Source organism: Osmerus eperlanus, chromosome 10 (assembly GCF_963692335.1).
Source record: "Osmerus eperlanus chromosome 10, fOsmEpe2.1, whole genome shotgun sequence".
Taxonomy (NCBI): domain Eukaryota; kingdom Metazoa; phylum Chordata; class Actinopteri; order Osmeriformes; family Osmeridae; genus Osmerus; species Osmerus eperlanus.
The window spans coordinates 2,537,532-2,557,210 of NC_085027.1; the positions used below are offsets into that span (position 1 = coordinate 2,537,532).

A 19,679-nucleotide genomic window follows, 5' to 3' on the forward strand; every position below is an offset into this window, starting at 1 on the left:
GTCTGAGAACTACATGGGCTACACGTTTTTTACACGATCTCTAATTTCAGGTAAAGTCTTTTGGAGAACTACGTCAATTTAAACACAGTGGGTTAATCAGTTTTACTAGAGTATCGCTGAGTCATTCCTCAAGCCGTTTTGGATTATGTTCTGAGCTCGTGAAAAGGGTGGATATGAAACGGAGTGCATGATTGGTCGCTGGATCACTTAGTAGGAGGCGCTCCTGTCCAATGGCAGCGGTCAACATCTGGAAGCGTTTACTCACTCTGCTGCTTACTTTGAAAAGTATCCCGGAGTACAACTGCAACTTGAAAATGTCTTTCGTAAAAGTTGACGGAAATTCAGATTTTTCCTACCATAATTTACCGTACGGAGTGTTTTCCACACCGGATAATGTAAGTAAACTGATAGCTCTTGATTATTGTTTACCTGTCTATCACCGGCAGTCTGAAAGTGCGTCGACTGCAAACTTTGGAGAGATACTTTCAATAGGATAACCAATGTATATAACTTAATGTATGAAACTCTGTTGAACTTTTGACATGAAAGTGGTTTAATGGGTGTGTCCTGAAGTTATTATAGCCTATGTGTTTTTGCGTCCATTCAGCCCAGACATCGAATTGGTGTTGCTATTGGAGATCAGGTATTGGACCTGAGTGTGATTAAGTCATTCTTCAATGGACCCTGCCTGTCCGCACGCCAGGATGTGTTCGATCAGGTAATAAGATTGCGCCTTCTTTATTTTGAAACAAAATAGCTGATTGATTGATTGATTCACAACGAGGCCTTATTAGTCTTCAAGCGTTGCGTGTCTGCCTTCCTTTCACTCATCGGTATTGAGCAAAATAAAGTGTATTAAAGTTGTTGACCCAGAGATTAAACCTATCTTTGAGAATTGCTATTGATTTGTAAACAACATAATACGTGACAAATGAAAACACAATGTTACAAAATCGATTTATTTGACGGCTTTCTAATCCACTCGGCAACCTCTCTGGACTAATGTGCATCTTTCCTCCAGCCGACCCTGAACGCGTTTATGGGTGTCGGTCATGAGGCCTGGCGAGAAGCCCGCAGAACCGTGCAAACGCTGCTGTCTGCTAACGAGACCACGCTGAGAGATGACGCCAACCTCCGGAGCAGGTAAGCCTCCAGGTTTCCCCTGTCTGACTCAAGTGCCAGCTGGAAATGTTTAATTTATTTATTTTTTGTACTTTGATAATGTTAATTTACAGAGAACATAATGATTTAGGCTACAGAGACCGGCATCAAGTGACATGAATAAATAAATAACAGTATATGTATGTTCTTTTGACACCCATGCATGGTTATTATGATGCTCTTTTGTAGTGTGTGTGTGTGTGTGTGCTTTAAATTAGGGCAGATTGGCTAATCACTTTGACATTCACATTTATTCTGTGCTTTTGTCTTCCAGAGCATTTGTGCCTCTGAGTTCAGTCAAGATGCATCTTCCTGCTGAGATAGGTGAGCTTTTCCTGTTTGTAGTTAACCACTTCCTGCGCCCCTCATCCATCACATCCCATTCTGAAGCTGATTTAACCTTTTTGATTATATATCTTCTATCCTGTCAGAGGTCCTCTAGAGAAAGGTTCGACTTATTAACATGCTTGCCAGTGCATGTCATAGTTCTTGATTCAATCTTAAACCCAATTCATGTAGCTACATGAGGTCCCACTGTGTGCCAAGTCAAGTGGAATAGAAAAAGTGTTTAAAAAAAAAATGGGAGATCAACTCTAGGGGGTGCTACTGAACAGCCTAAACCTAGCAGTGCTTGTGGTGCCGCCTAAGATATATTCTGTACAAAAACACACTCTCTAACCTCCTGACTTCTTTCTTTCACACACATTCCTACACACATGGTTCTCCACCCAGGTGACTACACGGATTTCTACTCCTCCAAAGACCATGCCACTAATGTGGGCATCATGTTCCGAGGGAAGGAGAACGCCTTGATGCCCAACTGGTGAGCCAACGCCTGATTTCATTCCAACTAGACCGTTAAGGGAGTCAGGTGGCTGAGCGGTGAGGGAAGCGGGATAGTAATCCGAAGGTTGCCAGTTCGATTCCCGGTCATGCCAACTGACGTTGTGTCCTTGGGCAAGGCACTTCACCCTACTTGCCTCGGGGGAATGTCCCTGTACTTACTGTAAGTCGCTCTGGATAAGAGCGTCTGCTAAATGACTAAATGTAAATGTTAATAGTTTTATTTGCTGTATGGTTACTTGCTAGACTCAAAGATGACCGACAGGGAGATGATACATTTGATAGAAGTGCTTGCTTGTGTGTGTCTGTGTGTGAGCGCAGGTTGAGGCTGCCAGTGGGCTACCACGGCAGAGCGTCCTCAGTGGTGGTGTCTGGGACACCCATACGCAGACCGTCGGGCCAGATGAGACCAGACCCATGTAAGACCCTGAGAGACCCTCCATCAAGTCTACATACCTAACACCCTCCATCCAGTCTACATACCTAACACCCTCCATCCAGTCTACATACCTAACACCCTCCATCCAGTCTACAGACCTAATTCAATCTACCTAGTCTACAGACCTAACACCAACTAACTAGTCTACATACCTAATGCCATCTACCTAGTGTACAGACCTAACACATCCTCTACCGAATCTACAGACTTAACACCATCTACCCAGTCACCTTGCCAGATCGGACACACAGTTCTAGTTCCCAGGCCACTTCTTTCATGGGTGACAGCTCTGTTGTGTTCTCTCCACACAGCCAACCCTCCTGTATTTGGACAGTCCAAGCAGCTGGACATTGAGCTTGAGATGGTAAGGAACTGTACTATATATTACATTTACATTTAGTCATTTAGCAGACGCTCTTATCCAGAGTGACTTACAGTAAGTACAGGGACATTCCCCCCGAGGCAAGTAGGATGAAGTGCCTTGCCCAAGGACACAACGTCATTTTGCAATAATATTTATGGGTAATGTGTTCTATAGTTTAGGGGCGTAGTTGACAAAGGCTGCATCACCAATCTTCTAATGACTGCTTCTGGTGACCTCTAATATGCTTGCATATGATGATTGCTGTGTTCTAGCTGGTGTGTAGTTAGTAAGAGAGTTAGCAATGTAGCTAGGTCCTTGTCCATTTAGAGCTTTGCATGTGAGGAGAAGGACCTTAAAGTAAATTCTGAAGGTAACAGGGAGTCAGTGAAAAGTAGTTAGGACAGGACTAATGTGTTCTCTCCTTTTAGTTTTGGTGAATAATCTAGCTGCAGAGGTTTGAATGAGCTGTAGTCTTTCAGTGGTTGTCTTGTGAAGAAAAGTGCGTCACAGTAGTCCAGCCTGCTGGATATAAAAGTAAAAAATATCTAACCACATAAAGAAAAATGACTGTGTGAGGAATCTCTTCCTAGACACTAAATTAACTCCTGTCCTATTGTGGCTTTCTGGTGGTAAGATTGAAAGATTGTTTAGCACCTCTGATATTTAAAGACTTGGCAAAACTTTATGGAAGAAATTCCTCTCAAGACATGTCTCAGTGCTCCGTTATGTGATGATGTGTTGTTGGTCCTACCAGGCCTTCTTCGTAGGGGGAGGTAACCGTCTGGGAGAGCCCATCCCCATAGACAAGGTCCACCAACACATCTTTGGCATGGTGCTAATGAACGACTGGAGTGGTAAGGCCCAAACACACACACACACACACACATGCAAATGATGACATTATTTTAAAACCGATAAAACCAATCGGTATTATTCATTCAAAACATCAAACGTTCCCAACTGTATTCTCCCTGGTGTTTCTTAATTGGCTTCTACGTTATAAATGCAGGAGCCTTCAGGTCATGTGTAGTCCTAGGGCTCAGGCCCCTAGAGGAAATCCCTTTGCCAGCCAGTCACACAACATGACAGGCTGATTCAATTATAGATAACCTGGAGGATCTTACGAGAAGCTCTGCAGAAGCAACATTCTTCAGCTCCTGTGTTCCAGTATGAAAGTCGTCTTCCTCCATATGACCGTGTTCACTTCTCCCCCCCCCCCTCTTCTTTGTGGGAGGGGCCTAGATGGCACCATATTGATCCAGTCCAGACTAGGAGTTGGAAGACTATTTGAACCAGGGCAGAAATATATTGCATTTAAATGGAATGCAGAACTAAATAAACATCTGATTTGCTTAACATAACCCAGTCGTTTAGAGAAATGCGCCAACCATAGCCCTGACCCCTCCCTCCTGGTAAAATAGAGAACAAACCTCTCACATAGAGGGTCTCCTGGACTGTACCAAAAGGCAGCCCAGCATAATTCAACATGTTTACACATAGGGCACAAACTGCTCTCGCATGATGACCAGTTTTGGTCGGGCTTCACTCAGTCATAGTGAAGACAGGTTCAGATAGCAGGCCAAATCACAGCTTTCAGACTCAATCCAATATCCTGGGAATACAGGATTGTTGCCTATGAACTTAAAGGCAGCACAGTTTAAGACAAGCTCCATTTATTTTTGGGGAGTCCATGATGGTTGTGCACAGATGCTGTGTGTGGCCCACCATCCCATAATAATAACCATGCTTCTGTTCTCCACTTCTTGCTCTCTCCTCTCTCTCTCTCTCTCTCTCTCTCTCTCTCTCTCTCTCTCTCTCTCTCTCTCTCTCTCTCTCTCTCTCTCTCTCTCTCTCTCTCTCTCTCTCTCTCTCTCTCTCTCTCTCTCTCTCTCTCTCTCTCTCTCTCTCTCTCTGTCTCTGTCTCTCTCTGTTGTGTCTGCTGAATATGCAACTCTGAGGGCAGAGCTGTCTCCTGTGGTATTTCATGCTTGACTACTAAATCACATCTGCTTTGTGTGCTTTTATACATAGTATTATGTAGCTATTAATCTACTCTATCTTCTCTGGTGTTTACAGTTTCTGTTAATTATATCGAAGTCTATATTTCCCCTCCTCTCATCTCCTCTCGTATTTTATTGAAACCTCTTTATAAGGTTTGTCTGGGAGGCTGAGGGTGTAGCCAATGGGCCGTCCTTCCTGTTCCATCTCCCAGTGAGTAGGGGTTCAGCCTCGACAGGAGGGCAGGGCAGGGCCTCGCATTAGGCCTCACAGCAGGGCCTCACCGCAGGGCCTCACAGCAGGATCGTCAGGTTCCCAGTGGGGTGACACAGAGCAGAAGTAGCTTAGCTCCACCAGGGTAGGAATGGAGTGTGGGGAGGTTAGATTGGTAGTGCTGATTTTCATACATCTGGGTTGTGATGCAGCTGGAGAGGTAATGAGAGCTGAAATGGGCTTTTCACCTGACTGCCTTATAATGTTATATAACTTTGTTTTTGATGTCACTTGCAGGAAATGACCAGGTGCTCTATTGTAATGAGCACCACAAATCATGTTTCCACTGACGTCTCCTTGGCGTCGTGCCCTGTGTTGTGTGTGTGTGTGTGCGTGTGCGTGTGCGTATGTGTGTGTCCTGCAGCCAGAGATATCCAGGCATGGGAGTATGTCCCTCTTGGGCCTTTCCTGGGGAAGAACTTTGGGACCACCATCTCCCCCTGGGTGGTCCCCATGGAAGCCCTGATGCCCTTCGCTGAGCCCAACGCTCTGCAGGTGGGTCTGGGGACGTCCTGGGTCTCTCTGGGACCCTCTGGTTCTCTCTGGGCAGCTTGAGCCTGGGTGGCCCATCTGGAATGTTCCGTGTTTATTGTCTCCATTTGTTGTTGTTGTTCTAGGACCCCGAGCCCCTCCCCTACCTACGCCATGACGACGCCTACACCTTCAACATTAACTTGTTTGTGTCAGTGAAAGGTCAGGAATCAATGCACACCACACGCTCAAACAAACACAAACTAATGTGTTTGGTTCCAATACAATTAAACAGGTGCCCACTCACTGAGCCAGTGTAAGCCCAGAGGCCACTGGTAACAATGAGTCACCGTTTAGAGCTTTTACATGCTCGACAAAGAAGTTTCTCTCCCTCCAACTCTCCCTCTCTCTCATCCTCCCTCTCTCTATCTCACATATATTTACATTTACATTTAGTCATTTAGCGGATGCTCTTATCCAGAGCGACTTACAGTAAGTACAGGGACATTCCCCCCAAGGCAAGTAGGGTGAAGTGCCTTGCGCAAGGACACAACGTCATTTTGCACGGCCGGGGAATCGAACTGGCAACCTTCTGATTACTAGCCCGCTTCCCTCACCGCTCAGCCACCTGACTCCCATATATATTTGGACATCCTGTCTGTATTGTGTGTCTCCAGGAGAGGGCATGAGGGAGGCAGCCACCATATGCAAGTCCAACTTCAGGGTAAGTTTCCATCCAGCTGAGCTTGGGGAAGAGCAGTTGTGGTGTGTGGTCATGGAGATCGAGTGTTCACAGATCCTGTCAAACTTCATATTCAACCTCCACCCCACTCTCTATCCCCCACACTCTTCCCCCCCCCTCATCCTCGCTCTACCCCTCTCACTCTCTAACCCCTACTCTCTGTCTCCCTCCCTCCAACCCCCACTCTCTATCCCCCACACTCTCCCCCCCCCCTCATCCTCGCTCTACCCCTCTCACTCTCTAACCCCTACTCTCTGTCTCCCTCCCTCCAACCCCCCCTCTCTATCTCCCCCTCTCCTCCCCCTCCAGTATATGTACTGGACTATGAAGCAACAGCTGGCCCACCACACAGTCAACGGCTGCAATGTCAGACCAGGAGACCTGCTGGCCTCCGGAACTATCAGTGGACCTGTGAGTGTGTGTGTGTGTGTGTGTGTGTGTGTGTGCGTGTGTGTGTGTGTGTGTGTGTGTGTGTGTGTGTGCGTGCGAGCATGTACGTCTGTGTGTGTGTGTGTGCGTGTGAGCGAGCATGTACGTGTGTGTGTGTGTGTGTGTGTGTGTGTGAGCGAGCATGTACGTCTGTGTGTGTGTGTGTGTGTGTGTGTGAGAGAGCATGTACGTCTGTGTGTGTGTGTGTGTGTGTGTGTGAGAAAGCATGTACGTCTGTGTGTGTGTGTGTGTGTGTGTGTGTGTGTGTGTGTGAGAGAGCATGTATGTCTCTGTGTGTGTGTGTGTGTGTGTGTGTGTGTGTGTGTGTGTGAGAGAGCATGTATGTCTCTGTGTGTGTGTGTGTGTGTGTGTGTGAGAGAGCATGTACGTCTGTGTGTGTGTGTGTGTGTGTGTGTGTGTGTGTGTGAGAGAGCATGTATGTCTCTGTGTGTGTGTGTGTGTGTGTGTGTGTGAGAGAGCATGTATGTCTCTGTGTGTGTGTGTGTGTTCTTGACTGTCTCTCTCTGCTGGGTCCACAGGACCCGGAGAGTTTTGGCTCCCTGCTGGAGCTGTCCTGGAGGGGCTCCAAGAGCATCGACCTGGGAGGAGGGGAGACCAGGACGTTCCTCAGGGATGGGGACCAGGTGACCATCACAGGTAGGGGACCAGGTGACCATCACAGGTAGGGGACCAGGTGACCATCACAGGTAGGGGACCAGGTGACCATCACAGGTAGGGAACCAGGTGACCATCACAGGTAGGGGACCAGGTGACCATCACAGGTAGGGGACCAGGTGACCATCACAGGTAGGGGACCAGGTGACCATCACAGGTAGGGGACCAGGTGACCATCACAGGTAGGGAACCAGGTGACCATCACAGGTAGGGGACCAGGTGACCATCACAGGTAGGGGACCAGGTGACCATCACAGGTAGGGGACCAGGTGACCATCACAGGTAGGGGACCAGGTGACCATCACAGGTAGGGGGGCCGCACAGAGTTGGTGTGCTGTTGCTTCACACATCAGATGGAAACTCCTCCCCCCCAGTCCTCCCTGTACAGAGCTGCTCTGCAGAGGCCCTGACTCTCTCTCTCACACACACACACACACACTGTCATACACACAAACTCTCACATATGCAAACTCTCTCACACACATACACGCTTTCTCTCTATCTTTCTCTCTCTTTCAGTCTCTCTCTATGAATATGTACACACTATATAATACATTGGATTATGTTCAAGATTAGATTAACAATTTGCATCTAACCCGAAATGCAAACAGTAATAATTTAGTGCAAATAGGAATAGCATAACAGTGCAACAGTGCAGTAATGAGATATGGGACATCAAACAGATTACTGAAGTACAGATTAAATTGTTAAAGTTCAAATGTATACAGTAGATAAGATATAGAGGTAGAAAATGACAAAGAAAATAAAGAGTAAACCAAAATTTTTCATGTCTAGGTTACTGTGAAGGTAATGGGTACAGGGTAGGTTTCTCATGTGTATGAATGTGTCCATCTCTCTAGGTTACTGTGAAGGTAATGGGTATAGGGTAGGTTTTGGGCCCTGTGTGGGCTCCATACTCCCAGCCCTGCAGCCTTGAGGGGTTCACTTCAGATCTGCCTTCCCTGGGAGCCTGGAGACGACTTCAACCACTGCTCTCGGTCACTCTCCAGGATGATGTCTGAGTTTTGTCATTGATTGTTACTGACTTGCTGTTGACTGGAGAAGGATTGTAGCTTTGTCATTCCAGCATTGTGTTACCAGAAACAGTATTATGTTCCCTACTGGTTTATGTGTTTGGGAGCTTAAATATAAGAAGTGAAAGAAAGCCTTTTATGTCTGTTTTGTGGTTCTTGTAGAAGAGGCAGCAGTCACAACACACCTGCCCTCCTCCGCTCAGTCTCTCAGCTCCTGCTAAGCTTCTTACTGTCTGTCTGGGCCCAGGAAGTCAGATATGACTGTGAGGAGAGCACTGAAGCTGGAGATGGCATGGCTCCATCTCCTGCTGCTTAATCGACCCACTCTCCTCTCCTGTATCACGGCTGAGCCTGCCTCCTCTCATCCTGCCTCCTCTCATCCTGCCTCCTCTCATCCTGCCTCCTCTCAGCCTGCCTCCTCTCATCCTGCCTCCTCTCATCCTGACCCCTCTCCCTCCCTCCCCTCCTGTCTCCTTCCTACGATTGATTCAATACCTTTATGTAACTGTGTGTGTGTGTGTGTATGTAATTATATACTGGTGAGGACAACAACCTGACAGACCTTTAATGTGAGGATGTTTTTCTTTGTGAGGACATTTTTGCTGGTCCTCACAAGCAAATAGCTTCAAACTCTTAAACTGACACCCTATGACCATAGGCATCCATCTCTGCAAATTTCACCAAAAGTCCTCACCTATGTGGTAGGCCCTCAACCTTTTTTGATTTGTTTCTGAATCAGGGCTATTTTTCTGATTGGCTATAATTTTCACCACATGACCAAGGGAGAGGAAGGAAGTGGTTTAAACAGCCACCTGCTTTTGCTTCATTTGGGAAACCCAAATGCAATACATAGACCTGGATTAACTTCTATATCAGTTACTAAATGTCTCACATATTATATTTGAGCTTGGGCAAAAAAAGTAAAAGGGCTGCTAGTTCAATGTTTATTACAATCTAGGCCAAACAAAGTTTATAAAAATCAATGGCGATTTTGGCATGACATAAAAAATAAAAAATCCTGGACATCCTATTTTGGGACCATTAAAAAACGTCCGTCCAAGATTTCCAAATTTCTAAATCTTGACAGAGACTTGCTTACTTTCTTACTTATTTTTTTACATATGTAAATAAACTACATTTAGGAAAATGTTTTGAATAATACTACTTTTAGCTTGTTCATTAGATTTTCCAGACTTATGACTAAACTTTTTATCTGATATTCAGCCAAACTCTGCATTGCATACAATGTATTTGGTATAGATTAATTAATTGCCCACTTTGAATAGTCTCCTTAAATAACCAGATAAACATTTGTGCCAGTCATAAAAGTTGGGAGACCTAAGGCTGCATATTGGGTGGCCTTGGGAGAGGTTGGTAAGTGGCAGTTTGATACATTTGATTTGGCTTACAGCACAACTCACTCACCCCTCCCCCACTAGGTTCTGAGTGGCAAAGCTGGTTCAAGTGATGTTTATGACAGGTGGTCAGTGGTTTGTGTAAGTCAGAGGACTCAAATCAGAGAGGGGAATTTAGGGAGGGAAACTGTTTTTTAGGATTGTTGATGGAAAATGTGTATTGGTCACTTTAAGATATATTTAGGGTTCCTCCAGTAGCATGGAACCTATTGTATTTGTTAGTTTTATTAGGGTTCCTCCGGTAGGAGGGAAGCTATTGTTTTTGTTAGTATTCTTATTATTATTATGTTTCTTCTCCTTGCGCCCCAATATCTCAAAAAGTCCCTCATCATACATTTTCTAATTTGGCAAATTGATACTACATCCAAGTGGGTACCCCCACACCAAATATGGGCCACATCGGACCATAGGGGGCGCCACAGGCCACGCCCAGAAGTCAAATTTTCTGAGGGCACTAGTATGAGTAACCACAGTAAGTTTCAGGCATGTGACACTTTCCTAGTCAGAGTTAGCAGGGGGTGCATTTCATGGCAAGAAGGAATACAACAAGCCTGTCGTGAAATGCACCCCCCTCTATTTTCTGTTTTGTATATCCCAGCATCAAATGATTCTTACTGTACACTGAGGGCACTAGTAAGTTTCAGGCATGTGACACTTTCCTAGTCAGAGTTAGCAGGGGGTTTATTTCATGGCAAGAAGGAATACAACAAGCCTGTCGTGAAATGCACCCCCCTCTATTGTCTGTTTTGTATATCCCAGCATCAAATGATTCTTACTGTACACTGAGGGCACTAGTAAGTTTCAAGCATGTGACACTTTCCTAGTCAGAGTTAGCAGGGGGTGCATTTCATGGCAAGAAGGAATACAACAAGCCTGTCGTGAAATGCACCCCCCTCTATCGTCTGTTCTGTATATCCCAGCATCAAATGATTCTTACTGTACACTGAGGGCACTAGTATGAGTAACCACTGTAGGTTTCAGGCATGTGACACTTTCCTAGTCAGAGTTAGCAGGGGGTGCATTTCATGGCAAGAAGGAACACAACAAGCCTGTCGTGAAATGCACCCCCCTCTATTGTCTGTTTTGTATATCCCAGCATCAAATGATTCTTACTGTAAACTGAGGGCACTAGTATGAGTAACCACAGTAGGTTTCAGGTATGTGACACTTTCCTAGTCAGAGTTAGCAGGGGGTGCATTTCATGGCAAGAAGGAATACAACAAGCCTGTCGTGAAATGCACCCCCCTCTATTGTCTGTTCTGTATATCCCAGTATCAAATGATTCTTACTGTACACTGAGGGCACTAGTATGAGTAACCACAGTAAGTTTCAAGCATGTGACACTTTCCTAGTCAGAGTTAGCAGGGGTGCATTTCATGGCAAGAAGGAATACAACAAGCCTGTCGTGAAATGCACCCCCCTCTATTGTCTGTTCTGTATATCCCAGCATCAAATGATTCTTACTGTACACTGAGGGCACTAGTATGAGTAACCACAGTAAGTTTCAGGCATGTGACACTTTCCTAGTCAGAGTTAGCAGGGGGTGCATTTCATGGCAAGAAGGAATACAACAAGCCTGTCGTGAAATGCACCCCCCTCTATTGTCTGTTTTGTATATCCCAGCATCAAATGATTCTTACTGTACACTGAGGGCACTAGTAAGTTTCAGGCATGTGACACTTTCCTAGTCAGAGTTAGCAGGGGGTGCATTTCATGGCAAGAAGGAATACAACAAGCCTGTCGTGAAATGCACCCCCCTCTATCGTCTGTTCTGTATATCCCAGCATCAAATGATTCTTACTGTACACTGAGGGCACTAGTATGAGTAACCACTGTAGGTTTCAGGCATGTGACACTTTCCTAGTCAGAGTTAGCAGGGGGTGCATTTCATGGCAAGAAGGAACACAACAAGCCTGTCGTGAAATGCACCCCCTTCTATTGTCTGTTCTGTATATCCCAGTATCAAGTGATTCTTACTGTACACTGAGGGCACTAGTATGAGTAACCACAGTAAGTTTCAGGCATGTGACACTTTCCTAGTCAGAGTTAGCAGGGGGTGCATTTCTTGGCAAGAAGGAATTCAACAAGCCTGTCGTGAAATGCACCCCCCTCTATTGTCTGTTCTGTATATCCCAGCATCAAATGATTCTTACTGTACACTGAGGGCACTAGTATGAGTAACCACAGTAGGTTTCAGGCATGTGACACTTTCCTAGTCAGAGTTAGCAGGGGGTACATTTCATGGCAAGAAGTAATACAACAAGCCTGTCGTGAAATGCGCCCCCCTCTATTGTCTGTTCTGTATATCACATTATCAAATGATTCTTACTGTAGACTGAGGGCACTAGTATGAGTAACCACAGTAGGTTTCAGGCATGTGATTGCTGAAGAAATTCAACTTGCCAAAGACAATGATGGTGCACTTCTACACAGCCATCATTGAGTCCATCCTCACCTCCTCCATCACCATCTGGTACGCTGCTGCCACTGCCAAGGACAAGAGCGGACTGCAGCGAATCATCCGCACTGCTGAGAAGGTGATCGGCTGCAATCTGCCCACTCGAGGACCTACACACCTCGAGGACATAATAGATTTCTTATTGTTCTATCAAGTACTGAAAAGCCATTTTATTTTTATACATTTTTATAATCTTATCGCAACCTTATCATTATGACATCTCTACCGTAACCCAACCATTGTGACCGGTGGGGGAACCTTCAGGGACCTCTAGGCCCTCAGAGAGGGCCTAATATATTCTAAAAATATATATTTAAAAGTAATCTGTTGTTATTTTATTTTATCAATTCATAATTTGACCATGTTTCTGAAATAAACCCCTTCAATCCTGCCTATTCAGTTTGTGTTGGAATGTGAAGAGTTAAATGAAAAAATCCCCTTTTGTCACCCTATCAGAATGTTGCTGTCTCCGTTGTTGGGAGGAAAGTGCTATGCTCTGTGATTGGTGGTCCAGCTATGAATTTACAGAGGGCCGATTAATAGTAGGCTAATTCAATGAAAGACTAATTTCCATTGACAGTAAAATTGACCAATCATATCTTCCTTCTAAATGGGTGGGCTTTGTTATCGCTAACTTTATGACAAGTTCCGCCGGCTGTGGGTAACGCGATCACAAGCTAATAAACTAGCTAACGAAACGTTGTTAGTTCACTTCACAATGGAAGCCGCGAGTAACGTTCCCGCTAGTGAGGAAGACATTGTTTCACATTTGTTATATGCGCCGTTTTCATGGTTAACTTTTAATGAGAAGTTGGAGTTAACCAAATCATCCAAAGAGACAGTAGAATGGACTTCGTTTTCAAGTAAACATCATCAAAGGTAGGCAATGTTATTTAAAAACATTTCTGCCGCCGTGCCAACTGATTTTATTCCGGCTGCCACTGTTTTGTAGCCCTAGCCTACCAATGTGTTGTGAATGAACGGTCATTCTGTAGGCTAAATGTACCAAACGCAACGTCATTATGCACAATTACTTAAATAGTGCCTCAAGGGCTGTCTCAAATAGTGCTTAATGACCAACACAATTTCCTGTAGGCCTAATGCTGTGTGCGTGCTGTATCGTGGTTTTTCCCGACGAGTAATTGGGGTCAGAAGGCCAAGGGTTAAGAGTCAGGGTTCCAGATTGTGACATAATTACTAGCATCCAACTATTGTGACATCACTACTAGAATCATACAATCGTGACATCACACCTGGTATCTAACCATTGAGACATCACTATTGAAACCCAACCATCGCGAACATTTTTAAAGACTTTAAAAAAAAGTTCACAACAACTCGAACCCAACCATTGTGATATCACTACTGGAACCTAACCATTGTGACATCAGTACTGGAATTTAAGCATTACGACGTCACAGGTCAGTTAGTTCTCTCTAGAATCCAAGTCTACCACCGCCGTCTGGTGGTCCCACCGCTCAAGACCGCCCGGTCCCAACACAAGCTCTTCTCCTGTCTGGCCCCCCAGTGGTGGAATCAACTCCCCACCTCCATCAGAGACACTGACTGTCTCTCCACCTTCAAGAAAAGGCTCAAGACGCACTTGTTCCGGGAGTACAACGGTACTTAGGAATGGTTCGCTTGACCCGATGTTAGTTTCCTCAAGGATCACAATGACTCTTGCTTAGAGACTTGTTGCTCTTGTGGTTAGTGGTAACTGACTTACATTTTTGTACTCGCAGTTCATGTTGTTTAATTGTAACTTGTTTAACTACATGCTCTTATGGTTCTTCCCTTTGGCACTTCACAATGTGTGCTTCATGTTTTGGCTACTCGCAATGTTTTGTGGCTATCTCGTTGTTATGATCAGTGACCTATGCACTTTGTAAAGCTCTCTCTTGGAAGTCGCTTTGGATAAAAGCGTCTGCTAAATGAATAAATGTAATGTAAATGTAAGTCTGTCTCTGTGAGGCTGAGCAGCATTGCTTTAGACGAAAACGTGCCAGCCCTCAGTATTTATCTTTTAACGTCGAAAGACTTCCAGCAGAGTGTGTCGGACAGAACGATCGTGTCAGACAGGAGCAGAACAAACAACCGAAGAGCGCAGGACGTGGCGAACACAGACGGTCTCAGGAGCTCCACAACAGCCTCGTCGCCATGGAGAAACCTGATGAGTCACACTGTGACATTCAGCTTCGGAGTAGATGACGGGCGCTTCAGCCAGGTCCTTTGATGTTCCTTTATCAACGGGCCACGGACACGTGTGAAGTGTGTCACATGTTCCACCAGGCTGGCTCCTTTGATGTGTGTGTAGGCTGTCATCACGCCTGTTACGAAGAAGAGACGCTTCCTATTGGTGTGCTCGCTCCTGTGTTGCTCCTGCTATATTGATATAAGAAGCGTGTGTATGTGTGTCTGTAAGAGAGAGAGAGAGAGAGACAGAGAGAGAGAGACACAGAGAGAGAGAGAGAGGGGTAGGGAGAGGGGGGAGGGGGGGAGGGAGGGAGAGAGAGAGAGGTTTGTCCAACACTGTGATACGGGGATTGTTGGAACAGGACTGGTGTTGTTGTGAGTGGGTGTGGGTTTAGCCTGGCTTTCCAAACTCAGGGTCACAGAACTGCTGAGGCAGGATCAGCTTAGAAAGGCCAGCTAATTAAGAAACATCGATTCCTATTAATACGGAAACACAGGGGAGAAATACAGCGCAGTCTGTTTACCATGGGACCGAACACCGTAGGGCTACATAGACTTGTGTTTACAGAGGCTGTGCCAAATACTACAGGGCTGCAGTACATCGACCCACCTGCATACAGTACCACCTGTGTGTGTTCAGTGGCCGGGCTGTGGGGGTGGGGGTTTGTGTTTGTAAAGGCTGGGCTATGGTGTGTTTGTGTGTATGTGTGAGAGAGAGAGACTGAGAGTGTGTGTTCGTGTGTATGTGTGAGAGAGAGAGACTGAGAGTGTGTGTTTGTGTGTGTGTGTGTGTGTGTGAGTGAGAGAGAGAGAGAGAGAGAGAGAGAGAGAGAGAGAGAGAGAGAGAGAGAGAGAGAGAGAGAGAGAGAGAGAGACAGAGTCACTGAGTGTGTGTGTGTGGCTCTGCCAGTCTCCTCAGGACCAGATGGTCGCCTCTGGGTCGTCTGTCATCACGGTTCACCTACTGATGTTCATCTCCATATTAGATGAGAAGAATGCAGCATGTAGAACAGAGAAAAGTAAGGAGGTAAGTGGTTTTTAAAGCCCAACCTTTACGTTGGTTACGGAACATAGGACAGATATTGATCCAGGTGGCCTTTAGAGAAAGATGAAGGATGGGGGAACTGGTTTGATGGAACGCAGACAGGAAAGGAAACCACCCATAGAACACACTGCAGTGGTTCATTCCAGATCCCGCTCCTCTCATCCAATCAGAACGCAGAGCTCACCCTCAGGGGTCAATGATCAGGAGTCCCTGTTACTCTCAGAAGCACTGACCCACTACAGCTGTTCAACACCTCGTCTCTAGGCAACGTGTCCAGAGCTGCCAGAGGCTGTCTTCACGGCATGTGTGTGTGGGGCTGTTTCCTCCATTCCTCTCTCTCTCTGTTTTTCCTCTGGGTTGTCCTGGCCCTCGTCACACACACCCTGGGAGGAGGTGGGGAGAGTTCATGGGCTGATGGGGTGGTGCGGGAATGTGCATTTTTAACGCTACTTTCTCAGCACAATTTACAATCCAAACAAATAGTTATGCTGGGCTGAGTAGTGTGTCTGACCCTGCCAAGAAAATGACAGACTTCTGCATTTAAACAAATGAAGAAGAAAAGTGAAGTTTGGGCGCACTCGGCTTGATTAGTGGGAAAGGACAACAAAAACTTGAGTACTGGTCCTTCTGAGCAGGGACAGGCTAGGGAAACAAGACTTAGCTTAACTAATTCATCTGACCTTTACGCAGAAGAAAAAGAGTTTCGGAACAATGGCGGTTTTGAATAAAACAAACTTAAACCATGTGTTGTTTTCCACGGACTTGAATCAAAAGCTCACGGCAAGTTTATGATCGTAAAAAAAAAAAAATGCAGCACAGAGCTGTACGGGATAAAAAGCGTACCATTGAACATACTGTACTTCTTCATAAGAAGCCTGCATGTTGTCACTATGACAACCCCCCGCCCCCCCAACCCCCACCACCACCACTCTTTCATGTGAGCGCCCTGACCTTGCTGCTCTTGTGGCTTAGTTCCAGGCCCCTGGTCACGACACAGCAGGGCTGAGTGCAGGAGGAGGCTGCTTGACAGCCTGATGATAACCACTTCAATGCCCTCTGAACTCCCCTGCCCAATCCAGGCCCCTCCAGGCCTCTCCCGGCCCCTCCGATGGGGCTGCAGGTTCAAGTGGAGTCAAGTCCCTGGACAGCTGAAACCACCTGGCTGCTGCAGGCAGGCGGGCTGGCTAATTAGCCAGGTTCGCTCCTCTCTCGAAAACCACATCCATTCCAGCTATCCCTCCTCCGGGCACTGTGATTAATCCCTGACCCTGACCATTGATGTTCTGGAGAGGCGTTTTCCACACCTCAAAGAGGAGATGTGTAAGAGATAGTGGACTATCTTCGCGGTGTCACTGTAACCCCACAGCCCTGCCAGGGAGAGCGCTCTGTCGTGTGTGTCACATGATTTGCATGTGTGGAGATCTTACAGGCTATAACATTCCAGAACCCAAGAGAGGGAGTATGCATGTCTGGGGGGGGAGGGGCAAGAGGTAGAGAGTGAGGGAGAGAGACATAGAGACATGCATGGAGAGAGGTGGCATGAGGACGCTGGAGAAGAGGGAGGGGGAGGGGGTGCATGCATGAAGGTGTGAATTGCTGTTCATACACAGAACATGTTGTCAGTACCAGACAAATGGCAGGAGCCTAATACACACACACACACTTTCACACTCCTCCACACACACTTTCACACCCACATGCCAAATGCTCTGAATTTTCTCCTTGTGCTTCTGAAGGCTGAATGTTTAGCCTAAAACCTACTCTGACCTTTCCACTGGAAGAGTCATGGCAGAGCTGTCTCTGACTGGTTCTGCTGCGGCAGGGTTAGCAAAACAGACGACGCACCAGCCAAAACCAACTTCCCAAAACAGAAACTTTTTCCTCTTCTGGACTTTGTACTGTGTTTTACTGAACGATGTTAACTGAATGTTAGGATGTGTCTTGGACCTCATCATCTTAAATCTGTTTGAAATGCATCACTTCTGCTGCTGTAGCAGTGCAGCTTTATACTGACCTGCAGGCTACTGTGTAGCCTACTCTCTTCAACCTCTTAAAAACCTCTTAACCCTCGTGCTGCCTTCGGGTCACATGACCCAAAGGTTCATAATGAACCATCGTTGTGTTTACCCAATTTTACCCAATACAAAAACAAATTAAAATAATTTTCTTTTAACCTTTGCAATGTGGGGGGTCTGAGACAGCCTAGCTGTTAAAAGAAAATGCTTCACTTTGTCTTTGTATGCAGTAAATCTGTCGCAATACGACGGTGGGTCACAATGACTGATGGGTCAGAATGACCCGAAGATAACACAAGGGTTAAAAAAACACTTCAAAGTGTTGATCCCTTTAAAGGCCCATTCACACGAAGGACGATAGCGAAAACTATAACTATAATAATCCTCCTCTCATTCTACACAGCATGCCAGATTTTCCTCCCCGGCAGGGCAGAGCTCGTGTGCTCCGGCTGGAGGGAATCGTATTTAAAAGAGTAGCAGAGCCACACCACAACGATAACGAAGACAACTATCTAGCAGTGGTTCTCAACCCTGTCCTCAGGGCCCCCCTGTCCTCAGGGCCCCCCGGTCCTCAGGCCCCCCCTGTCCTCAGGGCCCCCCTGTCCTCAGGGCCCCCCGGTCCTCAGGCCCCCCCTGTCCTCAGGGCCCCCCTGTCCTCAGGGCCCCCCGGTCCTCAGGACCCCCCGGTCCTCAGGACCCCCCTGTCCTCAGGACCCCCCTGTCCTCAGGGCCCCCCTGTCCTCAGGGCCCCCCTGTCCTGCATGTTTTAACCCTTGTGTTATCTTCGGGTCATTCTGACCCATCAGTCATTGTGACCCACTGTCGTATTGCGACAAATTTACCTCATACAAAAACAAAGTGAAGCATTTTCTTTTAACTGTCGGGCTGTCTCAGACCCCCCACATTGCAATGGTTAAAAGAAAATTATTTTTATTTGTTTTTGTATTGGGTGAAATTGGGTAAACACAACGATGGTTCGTTGTGAACCTTTGGGTCATGTGACCCGAAGGCAGCACAAGGGTTAAATGTTTCCCTGCTCCAACACACCTGATTCAAATAAATGGCTTGTTATCGAGCTCTGTAGGAGCCTGGTAACGAACATGCATTTGAGAGTTGGAGAAAAAGTCTTTCAATCCGAGATGAGACTTTTGTAGGACTGACTGAGGTGTTTATTTGAAGTGCAGGAGATGGCGGGAAAGTTCCCTGTAGACCACCACTCGGAGGAAGTTTATCAGGCTTCATATGTGACCCAGTTACACGTCCAAGATAATTCATCGTCGGAGTCATTTACATTCAATTAAAATATCACACGAAGACAATTTGGATCAACCAAATAGGGGTACTTCATTATCATCTTTATTATAGACAGGCTAAATGTAGCTCATGTCAAACAGAGCCTTCTAGTCAACTGCAACTGATGTGTGTCTGGAACTGCTTATCATCTACTGCCTCAGGTACCTCCTGTCCTGCACCTTTTAGATGTTTCCCTGCTCCAACATACCTGATTCAAATGAATGGGTCGTTATCTAGTTATGCAGAAGCCTGCTAACGTCCATTCATTTGAATCAGGTGTGTTGGAACAGGGAAATATCTAAAACATGCAGGACAGGGGGTCCCTGAGGACCAGGGTTGAGAACCCCTCCTCTACTGAACACCAGACATAACCTGACCCTTGCTCCTCTGAAGGTTTTACAGTTAGAACGTTTATGAGAGCTTAACCCTGCCCCAACTAGTGAGGGCAGATTCACCTCCTGAAGGGTTGTATTTCCAGACGGCAGCAGGAGAAGGAGTGAGCCTTGTCTGATGTGCAGTCCTGTTACATACAGCAATAGGCTTTAAGACTGGCTATCTGTGGTTTCAGCTTAGGCACTTCATAACATGCACGTCAAACAATCATTTTCACAAACGATAAAGGCTCTGAACAGACGATGCAACTGATCAGAAAACAACACTGACATATCAGATTGTGCTCCAGCTAATATGAAGACAGCGGTAAAGGGAGGCAGGCTTGATTTATGGATGGAGCAATAAAATACTTAGCAGGATGGTTTATTTAAGCAATAGCTCACATCACGCCGTAGTATATGGTTTTTGTATCACAGTTGGGCGTTGGTCGGCCCGACA

General features: G+C 46.2%; 2 protein-coding genes across 3 annotated transcripts in view; both read left to right on the plus strand.

Annotated features, from left to right (window-relative positions):
* The first annotated feature begins 221 nt into the window (after positions 1–221).
* On the plus strand, positions 222–8,563 carry fah (fumarylacetoacetate hydrolase (fumarylacetoacetase)). Of its 2 annotated transcripts, XM_062471864.1 has the most exons (15): positions 222–395; positions 608–718; positions 1,022–1,143; positions 1,436–1,485; positions 1,894–1,984; positions 2,326–2,423; positions 2,755–2,807; positions 3,562–3,661; positions 5,443–5,573; positions 5,696–5,771; positions 6,227–6,273; positions 6,601–6,702; positions 7,260–7,377; positions 8,191–8,220; positions 8,286–8,563. In XM_062471864.1, the coding sequence occupies exons 1-15, from the start codon at positions 231–233 to the stop codon at positions 8,330–8,332; spliced, it is 1,341 nt and encodes a 446-aa protein (XP_062327848.1). In that variant the 5' UTR covers positions 222–230; the 3' UTR covers positions 8,333–8,563. The 2 variants fall into 2 exon arrangements, with proteins under 2 accessions (XP_062327848.1, XP_062327846.1); XM_062471862.1 differs by lacking the exon at positions 8,191–8,220 and having other exon boundaries at positions 8,256–8,563.
* Positions 8,564–13,034: 4,471 nt separating this feature from the next.
* The window catches only part of arnt2 (aryl-hydrocarbon receptor nuclear translocator 2), a 58,078-nt gene continuing 51,433 nt past the window's right edge, over positions 13,035–19,679 (plus strand). The window contains exon 1 of the mRNA XM_062472119.1: positions 13,035–13,181. The gene's annotated coding sequence lies outside the window, so the exon portion shown is untranslated. The remainder of the gene's footprint in view (positions 13,182–19,679) is intronic.